Raw genomic sequence first — 12,614 nt, 5'->3', positions numbered from 1 at the left:
TGACTAAACATGCATGCATGCGTACATGCACTTACTGCAAAATGGCAGGCCCACCTCAGAGTTTTAAATATCACATTTATTTTAGTACTAACAAGGTCTAAAGGTTGGGATAATGAAAAGTGTGTGTGTGTGTGTGCGCGCGTTTGCACGCGTGCATGCTTGGAGCAGTCCTGCAATTCAGGAGGACCTGCCTGTCATGCTGCTCCATGGGCGCAGTCCACAGGCCACCCTGCACTGTCTGGGATTCCACGTCTCAGGTTCCGCTGAATGAGCTGGCCTGGCATTTTGACCAACCTCCTTCAGCCAGACCAGGCCCTGCAAGGGATTTTCCATGAACTTGACATTGTTCCAGCCTGCTTATCCCCCTGCTGTTACTTTCCATATTTTATCACAAATGTGATCAAAGGTCCATGGCTGCTGACATGTGAATGGTTCAAATCTGGAATCTGGTAGAGAGAGAGAGAGGCTGTATGTTTTGCACCTTTTTCTCTGTGACTCGACCAATCAGGCAGCAGGTTGATATAGAAGTGCTGTTAACACCCAAAGCTGTGATGTGATTTTTATACAGACTTTTGTGCTTTAGGATGCTCCACTGAGCACTCCAAGGAGGGAGGGAAGATGGGACAGGTGAGGCTGGTGGAAGCACAGGAGGACCTTTTACCCCCGTCCACAGAGGAACCAGCCCTGCCGACTCCTGCTGTCTGCGGCCTCGACTCTCAGAACCCAGGGAAGGCTCGGTGGAGGCACCTTCTATGGGGAGAATCCTCCTGGATGTCACTTAGGACACAGTAGCACTGTGTTCTTGCTAATCACCCTGTCGCCCAAAGCTGAAAATGTTGGGTAGAGATCCCCTGAACTTCATGCCATCTGACATCCATTTGTTCATTTTGCAAATGTTGGGTACTTTAGTGGGATGGGGCCCCCAAAAGATATGTCCACTTCCTAATCTCTGGAACTTGTGTATGTGACCTTATTTGGAAAATGGGTCTTTGTAGATGTCATTAAGGATCTCAAGATGAGGTCATCATGGGTTGCCCAGATGGACCCTAAAATCAGTGACAGATGTCCTTATAAGGGACAGACAAGGAGAAGACACAGACACTGAGAAGGCCCCGTGAAGACAGAGGCAGAGGTGGGAGTGGTGTGGCCACAAGCCAAGGAACACCAAGGGCCATCGGGAACTGAAAGAAGGAAGAGCCTTTGGAGGGAGTGTGGCCTTGCCAACACCTTGATTCTGGACTTCTGGCCTCTAGAACTATGAGAGGATAAGTTTCTGTTGCTTTAGACCACCCAGTTGGTGGTCCTGTACCAGCAGCCCTAAGAAATGAACACAGGGACCAAGTCTTATTGTAGGCATGTCAGGATGTATGTGGCTGTCTGCTCTCCAGCTGGGTGGAGAAGGCATTTGTCCTACAGTCCCTGAGCAGGGGTGAGCAAGTTCTAGGCAGTTGGGGTTCAAACCCCAGCTCTGTCCAGATGTGTGATTCTGGATACATTCCCTAATGCATTCCTGGACCATTCTCTGCCTCAATTCTCTTGTTTGTGAAATTGGGCTACAACTACCTACCTCTCTGCTGGTTTGTGATGAAGAGTAAGTGAGCTTGGCTGCAGCGCGCTAAAGACAGGTTCTGGCTTATGTAGGAACTCAGTAAATGGTGAGATGGATAGCTATGTTCACGAGTTAGAATAGACAACTACAGGTTTCATTCCACAGTTACAGAGCTGTAGCTGAGAGCAGCACAACGCCTGAGCTAAATTTAAACACTAAAAATACACATTATTAATGATACCTTTAAAAATAGCAAAGTAAAAAGCAACAGAAACAAAAGAAAAAGAGACAACAAGAATTTAACAAGATAAAAAAAGTGGGGCTTCTCTGGCGGCTCAGTGGTAAAGAATCCGTCTGCCAATGCAGGAGACACGAGTTTGATCCCTGATCCAGGAATTTCCCACTTGCCGTGGAGCAGCTAAGCCCGTGGGCCACAGCTATAGAACCTGTGTCTGGAGCCTGGGAGCCACAACTACTGAAGCCCTCGGGCCCTGGAGCCCGTGCTCGGCAACAAGAGAAGCCACTGCAATGAGAAGCCTGCTCCTCACAGCTGGAGAGTAGCCCGTTTGCTGCAACTACAGAAAAGCCCACATAGCAACAGATATCCAGCACAGCCGAAAAATAACTAAAATGATTACAACAAAGTTAAACAGGAAAAAGAAGGGATACCTCTATCCTAAAAGTAGTATTAAACTGATTTCAATAAAATGAAGATGATTTTTATCTAGAAGACACTTATCTCAGTCCCCCGTTTCTCAGAGATGTTCTGCATATGCCTATCTTCCCCCTAAACTGTTCCAGCTGCATCTTGTCTCTCTCTCAACACTGCCCCATCCCCCTTTCTGTTCCCCGGCAGTTGCTCTAAATAATGTTTTGTGTAGCATAGATACTTGATGCCTCCTTGTTCAAATGAAATCCTCGGAGTCGTGTGCTTGAATGTTCTTGCTGTCTCTCGTGCCCCTCTGAGCACCGGGAAGCTAAAGTGTTACCTGGTTGGCTTGGCAGGTCTCAACGATTTCAGCTATCTTCACACAAACTGCTTCGAGCTGTCCATCTACGTGGGCTGTGATAAATATCCACACGAGAGCGAGCTGCCCGAGGAGTGGGAGAACAACCGGGAATCCTTGATCGTGTTCATGGAGCAGGTAGGACGTGGACACTCGGCGGGGATGGGGGCTCGCTAGGGAGCGAAGCCCTTGAGATGGCCAAAAGCCTGAGGTCAAAGCTCGTCCCATCATCCTGGGCTGGCGACTGCGGTGTTGTCTCTGAGTTCTGTGTCAATGCCAGTCACTCCCGCTGGTTTGTGGTGAGTGAGACTACGTCAGGGGCTCCAGATTGCTGCTCCGTTGGGAGGGGTGATTTGTGTCCAGCCAGCATGCCCAGGCTTCCTGTATTCATCTGCTGGGTCTAACATCACAAAACACACAGGCTGGGAAGCAAGAGAAGGCTGGAAGTCCAAAATGGGTGTGTCGGCAGGTTGGTTTCATTCCGAGCCCTCTCTCCTTGGCTTGCAGGTGGCCACCTTCTCAGTGTGTCCTCACATGCTCTTTCCTCTGCGTGTGCACACTCCTGGTGTCCCTGTGTGCCCAGGTTCCCTCCTCTTTTAGAGACGTCAGACGATAAAGCCCACTCGTCTGGCGCCATCAGTTCTTTAAAGATGCTATCTGCAAAAGCAGTCAGCTTCTAAGGTTCTGGTGGGGTGGGGACTTCAACATATGGATTTGTGGGGGACACAGTTCAACCCATAACATCAGCTCAGAGGCTGAGGGCTAACTGCTGCAGGTAGCAGAGTGCCCCCTGGGAACAGTTCTGAATCATGCTGGCTAGGTTCTGCTTGGAGCTGGTGAGCATCTGCTTGTAGCCAGTAAGGAAGCCTTGCTGTGTGTGCTAGGACCTTCACACACCTTTCTTTTCTTCTGTTCTCAACGACACACCTGTCTTGTAGTATTGGGCAAATTGGCTTTCGTTTGGTACTAAAACTAGCCAAGTAACATCCATTTCCCACTAAGGAATAGACTCACAGAAACCTGAGAGAGAAAAATGAATGTTGAACTTCAGATGACTCTACCATGACTCCCATTCATTAGGAAGTAAGATGCTGAGGCTGTATTGAGAGGTTGCCCTTCTTCCATGGGTGGCTATAGACGAGTCAGAAAAAACATCTTAGCCAACAGCTTGGGCTGCCAGCTTCCTGATACCTGGCACCTCCACATGGGTGGCAGAGGTTGGCACCAGGTTATATCAATAGCATCCAAGTCTGATCCATGAGGGTCCTCGGAGGGTCAGTGCAGCCCACAGTGCACCTTCCTGGCAGAGAAGGCTGTGAACCTGTTTTCCTTTCTTGGGAAGCCATGAGCACACTTTTCATCCCCACTCTGGAATTCTGTGGGGGAAGTTTCCTTTCTCATCTTATATACACAGAGAAAGAAAACCCTAGTCATTCTAACGTGATGATCCCAGTTTAGCCAAAGAACCTCCTAAGAATAAAATGCCCAGGTGTAGCAGTACGTGTAAAGAGTGTCACTGGAAGTGATGGTGTGTCACCTTGGATCTTCAGATGGGGACACCCAATCGGTGTGTACCACATGATGCAGCTCATCAACGGGAGGGCCCTGGGGACTGAACTGTACGTTACAGGAGCCTCTTTGAGTCTTTCCTCTCCTGTTTGATTCTTAGAGTCAATTTTGTAAGTCTGTAGAGTCCAGGAAAGTCAAAATAAATGTGCCTGTAAAAATTAAGTTCCATTTTTATGGGTTGTGTTTTTTAATGAACCATCTCAGATCCTCATATTTTCTCAACCTCTGGAACATTTTAACTCTGGTGGAAGACTTTCCAGTAGATGGACCTGAAAGGGATACAGAAATTTGCACACCAAATCCACACAGAGTTGGGGAGCTTTTGAGCCAGACGCGGCTCTGAGGGGGTTCTGGGCAGCCCTGGGCTGGTGGTAGGTTTATAGCCCCGTTCGCTGTGCCAGATGGTCTGTGAGCTCCTCTGTTTCCCTTCATGTTCACCGAGTAGGTCCATCGGGGCATCAAAGGCCTGGTGAGGGATTTGCACGGAAAAGGAATTCCAAATGCTGTTATCTCCGTGGAAGGCGTTAACCATGACATCCGAACAGGTAACTGCGAGTGTCTGTGAACTGTTTCTTGGGAGGAAATACCCAGGTTCTTGAAGTGTTTGGCTTGCGTTAGAACCACAAGGTGAGGTCCGGAAACTTCATCCTCTGGTCTACCTTATCCTCTTTCCTCTAACTTTCCGTGGGAGACGCTATAAGCGAGGTGTTCAGCCTATGCTTTCTGCCTTCTCTCTGTCCCTCATTCAGGTGGAAGCCAGATGCTCAGAGAGGCTGGAGGACCCACTGAAGGTTCAGGAGGCTGGTGGGGCTTGGGTTGAGGTGTGTGAGCAGCTGCGTGCTGTGTCCCCACTGGTTCCAGAGCTCCCGAGCTGGTGGGAGGGCAGCCTGCAGACACCAGGCACCTGCCCACCGGCTGCCTTCTTCTCTGCTGATCAGAAAGTGAGGTGAAAACACGCCCAGGCTTTCCCTTGGGCCCCAGAACTCCCATCACCTGGGATGGCACTTGATATGTTCAGGGGGAAATGTGAAACAGAGACCTTGATTTTTGATGGACGATGTTGGCGCCATGAGGCAATGACAAATGCACGTAGCAGAGAATTGCTTGGATGCCTAAGTCAGATTGTCAGCAAGAGTTCTGCTGGAGATGGCGTGCCCACAGGCATGTTCAAACTGACACGCGGACGTTTTCGTAGGGGTTGGGGTGACTTTAGAGGGCGCTGAGTCTGCGAGGCCAACGCTTTGCTGTCAGCGGCAATGAGCAGGGCACTGGGTCCTGCATTGGCTTCCCATGGTTGCCATGACAAAGGACCACAAATGGTGAGGCTTTAAAGAAACAAAAGTGTATTCTGTCTCTGTTATGGAGGCCAGGAGTCTGCAGTCCTGGTGTCGGTGGGGCTGATTCCCTGGAGCCCCGGGAGGGTCCTCCCTTGGCTCTTCCAACTCATGGTGGCTTTGGGTATTCTTACGCTTCCTTGGCTGTGTCACTCCAGTCTCTGCCTCCGTTTCCTCCTGGCTCCTCCTCTTCTGTCTCTTCTGAGGACACATCGTTGGATTTAGGACCTACTCATGTAATCCAGGCTGATCTCATCCCAAGAGCCTGAATTACATCTGCAAAAACCCCTTTTCCAAATGAGACCAATTCGCAGGTCCTGGGTAGTAGGATGTGGGCCACTGGGGGGTTAGGGGGTGTGGCGGCATCACTGGACCCAGGGCAGGTCCTGCCTAGGTGTAGGGAACGGATGCACCATCAGCAAGAGGGAGGAAATCATGCTTGTCATAAAAAAAAGACTTCTTCAATCACAAACACCCTTGAACAAGGGGAGATGAGACGTGACATGGACTTGGCCTGACCTGAGCCTGGTGGTCTGAGAGCTTACCCTGCGCCCAGGCAGCCAGCCACCCTGGTCATGACGTGGGGTTTCCCAGACACACAGGGAGAGGCTGAACGGGCACGGAGCCAGGGTTTGAGATTCTCCATGGCATGCCCTTCCCTTGTCCATGCTGTTCCTCCCGAAGGAGAGAAGGGGCCTTTTCCCCACTAGCTGATCACACGCGTGGAGACACTGTCCTCCCCGAAACGATCCCGTTTGACCTGCAGGGAAGCAGAGGCTCTGGGCAGGGAGAGGCTGGGATTTGGTACATGTAAAGAGTGTCACCCTGGCCCAGGTGTTCTTCGATGCCAGGCTGCCCGCTCACGTGCCTGACAGAGAAGGGCAATTATTGTGTCAATGGGTGACACGCATCTGAAATGCCATGAAGCAGTGGACTACGGAGTGATGCCCTGAATCACCTTCTCTCAAGGCAGTTAACCTGTTTCTTCATGCAGCCATTACTTCCCGAGCATCACACCTCTTGTTCCCCAGCATATTACATCTACTGACCATGAGGCTGCACACTGGGCCACATGGCGCGTGGTCCATAGGAGCCCCACTGAACTGAACTGAACTGAACCGAGCCCCACATAGACAGGCACACACTGATCCATCCAGTCATTCACTTATTCATTCACTCATTCCACAGATGCAGATTGTAAACTTGTCATGGGCCAGACAGGCAAGGGACGGGTAATCCTTATGGATCAAATGGGCTGCCTGATCTGGTTCTGCCCAGAACTTGTATTTTAAACATTATTAATGGGCTCCTATAAAAGACTGATTCGTTAAAGAGCATGGAACAATCCTTGGACCATTAGCGCCTTGTAGGCAATGTGAGAAAAGGAGAGTTCTAAACAGAGTGGGAGATAAAACGCCCGCGGGGCCCCACAAGACAGCAGAGAAAACTCTGCTTGATGAGCTCGGAATTTCAAGCCCTTGTCATCAAGGAGAGTTTTGATGAGCTAATGGGAAACTCAGCTCGCCTTCCATTTACTCCCCCAAAGTAATCTCCTAGCACCTTCTCATTACAGAGGAATCCCGTGTGTCACGGACGGTTCTTCATTCTGTTAGTTTCAGGGTCCTCCCGTGCTCCACATAAGCTCTGAATCTGCCTTGATTTCTGTCTGAGGCTTATGTGATCTGACAAGTTTTATTCCAGGAGGGATTTTGCATAAAATAAGCAGGCGTATGAAATGGAATTCCACAGGCAGTGAAGTTGGTAAGGATGCTTTTTAAATGCATGTAAATGTGCTGCCCCACACCTGGCTCAGATTGCCACGTGACTGTCTTTTGTTCGGGTGACACTAACCCAACCTGCTAATGAATAGCCCTCCGTTAGGACCCGGCTTCCATCCACCCATGCCGGGCAGTGCCAGCTGGGTGCCAGCCTCCCCATGCAGCCCCGCAGAATGCTGCCCCCAAACACATACCTGGCAGGGCACCATGATAGAAAGGCTGGCACACCAAAGACAGGGGGGTTGAGGAGGGTGTGAGAGGGAGCCTCCTGCTGTTGCTGGGAGAAAAAGAATCACAAAGCCATCTTATAAATCTGAATTAGTAGTGCTGACAAGCATGTATTCTTTATGGATTTCTTTCACTCCTCTGGCCCCCTGAGCACCCGTCTTGGTGAGAACTTGGGCTGCCCCTTCCCAGGGGGGTTTCAAACTGACCTCCTGTGTGTCCTTGAGGTGGACACTCCCACTGAGAGGTCTCACCTCCAGGGGCCTCCATCAGGGTAGGCAGCTGTTGGCAGGTGGCCGGTTCCTGACCTTAACTAATCCACCCCTGCGTTTGTGGGGAGAAAGTACCCACAGTAGTTGAGACGTAAGATGTTGAACTTCTCGCAGGAATAGGACATTTGGGTTCATGTTTGTGTGACTGTTTGTCTGCTTCCTGCTCAATCCAGCTGGCATGCTTGGAGGAAGCACTGTTGAAACCCAGGGTTGAGTGGGAAAGAGGAAGCACAGGCCATATGGAGCCCAGGGCTCAGCGCGTGGCTGGCACGGGACAGGGGGGCTGCTCACACTCGGGGCATGAGGTCTGGAGGAGCAGAGGTGCCCCCGGAAGGTGTGCCTGGGAGCTGAGGGTTTGGAGGAATGTCTCAGGGGATGCCTGCCCTGCCCAGGAGGTTGGGGTCATCTGATTAACTAGACAAAGATAGCAGGATGCGGCTCTTGGTCTCTGAAAAACCATGAAGTGAAATTTTATGTAGTTGAGAACCTTGCATTTTCACTAGAGAAAGATGCAGGTGCTGAGAAAGGCAGGGAGGTGCCCGCCTGTGTTCTCTGCCCGGGGCTGTCACGTTGAGGCCTGTTTACCAGGTAGCGGACTCTGTGAATGTGTGGCAAACAACTGCCTGTGTATTTCATTTTTCACAACATCTTGTGCTTTTGTGAGCTCACTGCATGCATTGCATGGGCCGTCTCAGATAAATAAGAGATTTGTGATGTCAGTTTAAACGTGGTGCTTCAAAGTGTTATGTGTGTGTGTGTGTGTAAGATACATATTCTCGTCCATCCATTAGAGGACTTCTGGACTCGTTCAGATGAGTAAGCCTTGCCCAGGCCTACATAGCACTTGATCAAATCCGGCCTTTTCTCTTTAGACCAGACAGGACAGATTGTCATAAGAGAGAAAACAAACCTGGCCCTGGAAGACCAGCTGATCACTAGCGGTGTGACCTTGTGTAGATGTGACACTTCCCTGGGTGTCCAGTTACCCCTGTAGAAACAGAGATTGCCGCACAACTTACCACGGAGCTCGACTTGGCCGGTCCGATGGATTAGCGCTTGTCTCATCCTTCTGTGCGCTGTGTCGGAGTTGACATTTCCTTTTTGGTCCGTCTAGTCAAGGCTATGGCTTTTCCAGTAGTCATGTATGGATGTGAGAGTTGGACCATAAAGAGAGCTGAACACCAAAGAATTGATGCTTTTGAACTGTGGTGTTGGAGAAGACTCTTGAGAGTCTCTTGGACTGCAGGGAGATCCAACCAGTCCATCCTAAAAGAAATCAGTCCTGGGTGTTCATTGGAAGGACTGATGCTGAAGCTGAAGCTCCAATACTTTGGCCACCCAATACAAAGAACTGACTTACTGGAAAATACCCTGATGCTGGGAAAGATTGAAGGCAGGAGGAGAAGGGGCTGACAGAGGGTGAGATGGTTGGATGGCAACACCAACTCAATGGACATGAGTTTGAGCAAGCTCCGGGAGATGGTGATGGACAGGGAAGCCTGGTGTGCTGCAGTCCACGGGGTCGCAAAGAGTAGGACACGACTGAGCAACTGAACTGAACTGAACTTTCTATCTCAAAGCCTCCTTAATGTCAGGGATCCTAGTGATCTCAGCAGGTGTGGGTCCTCTTGAGAGGAGTGTCCTTGGCCTCAGACCCTGCTTTATTCAGCAAGAATCTAGCCTTGAGCTGAGGATGGACATGGGTCTAGTTAGATCCCTGTTGAATGCCTGATCAATGGTGTCACTGAGGGAGGGTGGGGAGGAAGCAGGGGACACTGCTGCAATGTGTACCTGCCCCTGAAGCTCCAGTTTTTCATGGAAGACCATGGAATGAGGTGGAGACATCTGGGACCTCCTTCCAGGTCACTTGGCCCAAGTCCTCTGTAGCCTTTTCCTTCTCTTTTTCAGAAGTGAAGAGCCCCACCCTCATACTACTATTCTATATTTATAGCCATGTTAAGGGAAGCCAGGAAACCAGGCCCAGATGGCTTTTCAAGATGGCATTCTGTGGCAAGGGCATACGGTTTAGAAGTTCAAGTTCATAATGAATGGTGTGTATTGTCAGAGAGAAAGGAATGTTAGCGATCATGTCTCCATCTCTGCTCATGTGTATTAACACTGCAGGGAGCCTACACCCCAGTCCCCTTCCTGTTAAAACCATTAAGGTAACGTCCCAAAAGGAAAACATCTCGGCGTCCAAAATGCACTAAGAATTTGCATCTGCCGGGGCTCGAATTCCACACTGCCTGCCTCCAAGTCTCTCCCTCCCAGTCTTGGAATAACAGGGCTGGTTGGTATCTGTGTTAGAAAGGCGCTGCTCTCAATTCTCCTGTTTTCTTTTCACAGCCAGTGATGGGGATTACTGGCGCCTTCTCAACCCTGGAGAGTACATGGTCACAGCCAAGGCAGACGGTTTCACCTCGTCCACCAAGAACTGCATGGTCGGCTATGACATGGGGGCCACGCAGTGCGACTTCACGCTCAGCAAAACCAACCTGGCCAGGATCAGAGAGATCATGGAGAAGTTCGGAAAGCAGCCCGTCAGCCTGCCAGCCAGGCGGTTGAAGCTGCGGGGGCGGAAGAGACGACAGCGTGGGTGACCTCCCAACTCTTGAGTCCTGTCCTGGACCCCTGCAAAGTAAACCACCTTGGTTGTAGCTCCATAGAAGACTCACTCCTTGTTGTTTTCTCTGTAATTCATGAAGGCCTGGGAGTATGTGTGCACTGCAAAGCTGGTCCCCAGGGGGAACTTAGGATAGTTTCTTTGTTCTCATTTATCCAAATAACTTGGGCAAAGCAGCAGAGGAAGGCTGGTAGAAGTGAAATAATTCAACAGGCCAACCTGGGACTTGAGAGAGAGAGAGGGAGGAGCTTGCCTGTTGAGGGTCTCCGGGCTCTACGGGAAAGGAAACGGGTGCTTCTCCTGATTGCGTGACAGTAAGAATTCCCGGTGCATTTGCAGTTTGCACAGTGAAAATCTCAGCATTCCCAGGACTCTGCTGTCCCAAATGTTACCAGCTGAGATGCTCACAGGCATTCTAAGAACCCACCCTCTCTGGCCCCAGGACATTCTGAGCTGCTGCAGATGAATCCTGCACTCTGTTGACAATAGAGACATTACCAAGTGAGCATCAGCCTCCCTCTTAATTTAGCTTAGTTCCCCTTTCAACAAAGGATCATGCTCATAAAAGGAGAGAAAGGCTGAAATAATTCAGGAGTGAATGTGGGCAGCAGGCGTGCATTGGGTCTCGTGGTGTGCAGTGGGGCCCACAGAGAACCCCCCCAAACTTCCTGCTGCTTCAGTTGGGGGCTCCCTGAACAGAGACAGAAGGAGGCGCCAGCCTCCCTAAGGAACCAGAGCAGTTAGCCTGGCTCTCTGACCTGCTGGGACTTGAAAAGAGCAAAAGAGGCTGACCGCCAGCCCTCCCTGTTCAGTATAGTCCTCCTTTCCTGGAAACAAGCACTCCTAAGCTGGCCTGACATCACCCTGGCGGTTATTTTTGGTATGTGGGATGCTGGGCCATCCAGATTAGACTCCATTTGATGAAAAGCTCTTAGAATTATCAGGGAGCGTTGGTGTGGGAGGGGTTATTGAATCTCCACGCAAGAGCACAGTTTGTCTCGCTTTTTATTAATGTTGCTGCCTCACTGACCTGGGAAGAAGAGAAAAATAAAGCAAGTGCTGAGATCCTTCTAGTCGTGTGGTTTTCTCGGGTAGACTCGCAGCCACCCAGACGCCGTGCCCCACCTCCTGTCTCTGCACTTGGTCACCCTGGAGAAGGTGCCTATTCTAGAGGGGCAGCCTGTACCCGGCTCAGGGTCCATAGAGGTGCGGCCAGCTCTGTGTCCTCTGCCTCCTGCCCTGGGGTGGGGATGGGGGCGCCTGTGCTGGGGTGAAGTCATCCTGACACTTGGGACCCACTAAGTAACTCCCGGAGCTGCCAGGGAGCGCCTTCCCAGAAAAGAGTCTCATGTCACTTTTTGAGAATCTACACAAGAGATCGGCAGCCTCATAAAGGATCAGATCGTAAATATTTTAGGCTTTGCAGGCCATAAAGTCTCTGTCACAAGTACTCAGCTCTGCTATTCTAGTACAAAAGCAGACTTACACCATATGTAAATCAAGCGGGCGTGGCCGTGTTCCAGTAAAACTTCATTAAAACATGTGGCAGAGACTTCCCTAGCGGTCCAGTAAGGGTAGGACGCTATGCTTTCACAGCAGTGGACCAGGTTCAATCCCTGGTGGGGGAACTAAGATCCTACAAGGAGGCCAAAAATAAAAACATGTTGCGGCTGGGTTTGACCGCAGTCTGGGGCATTGTTAGCTGACCCCTGCTGTTCACTAGAACCCTCTGCGGTGGTGGAGATGTCTGATTCTGTGGTACCTAACGCAGCAGCCACTAGCCACACGTGGCCTTTGGGCACTTGAAATGTGACTCATACAACTTGGGGAAAGCATTTCTAGTTACATAATTTGAATGAATTTAACTTTCTGTAGTCATATAGCTATTCACCACGTAGCTCTCCATGAAGCCTGTTGTAGAAAAACCTTCCCCTTGCAGCGTTAGTTGTGACAGGTTGACAATAGAAAGCCCTTGAAATGATCAACCAGCCCTGCAGTTCAGAAAGATTAGCATTCCAAGGGCAGACGGTGGATCGGCAGGTCCCTGCTGCATCCTGCTGGGAAGCCTGGTCCCTGCACTTGACACCGAGATGACTCATTGCCAGCATCTAGCTCTGTAACCCGTGGGGCTGTGGTTCACCATCTACCGTGTTCAGCAATTCTTGGCCCTCTGCAAGCATATCTTCAGACTTAGCCCATCCACAGGTGTCCGGTTTGCAGGCTGGAGCTGTGGCTTCCAGGCCTGGCACTGCCCTTT

At 50.5% G+C, this 12,614-nt stretch overlaps 1 protein-coding gene across 2 annotated transcripts in view; it reads left to right on the top strand.

Annotated features, from left to right (window-relative positions):
• CPXM2 (carboxypeptidase X, M14 family member 2) overlaps positions 1-11,427 on the top strand; it is a 134,665-nt gene extending 123,238 nt beyond the window's left edge. For both annotated transcript variants that reach the window (XM_061162855.1, XM_061162854.1), the window contains 3 exons: positions 2,555-2,694; positions 4,571-4,670; positions 10,081-11,427. In XM_061162855.1, the coding sequence (XP_061018838.1) occupies positions 2,555-2,694; positions 4,571-4,670; positions 10,081-10,334 (494 nt within the window). In that variant the 3' untranslated portion in view covers positions 10,335-11,427. The remainder of the gene's footprint in view (positions 1-2,554; positions 2,695-4,570; positions 4,671-10,080) is intronic.
• Positions 11,428-12,614: the final 1,187 nt, after the last annotated feature.

Source organism: Dama dama, chromosome 15 (assembly GCF_033118175.1).
Source record: "Dama dama isolate Ldn47 chromosome 15, ASM3311817v1, whole genome shotgun sequence".
NCBI classification, from domain to species: domain Eukaryota; kingdom Metazoa; phylum Chordata; class Mammalia; order Artiodactyla; family Cervidae; genus Dama; species Dama dama.
Note: the sequence above shows the minus strand (reverse complement) of the source record. Positions and strands in the feature narration are given on the sequence as shown.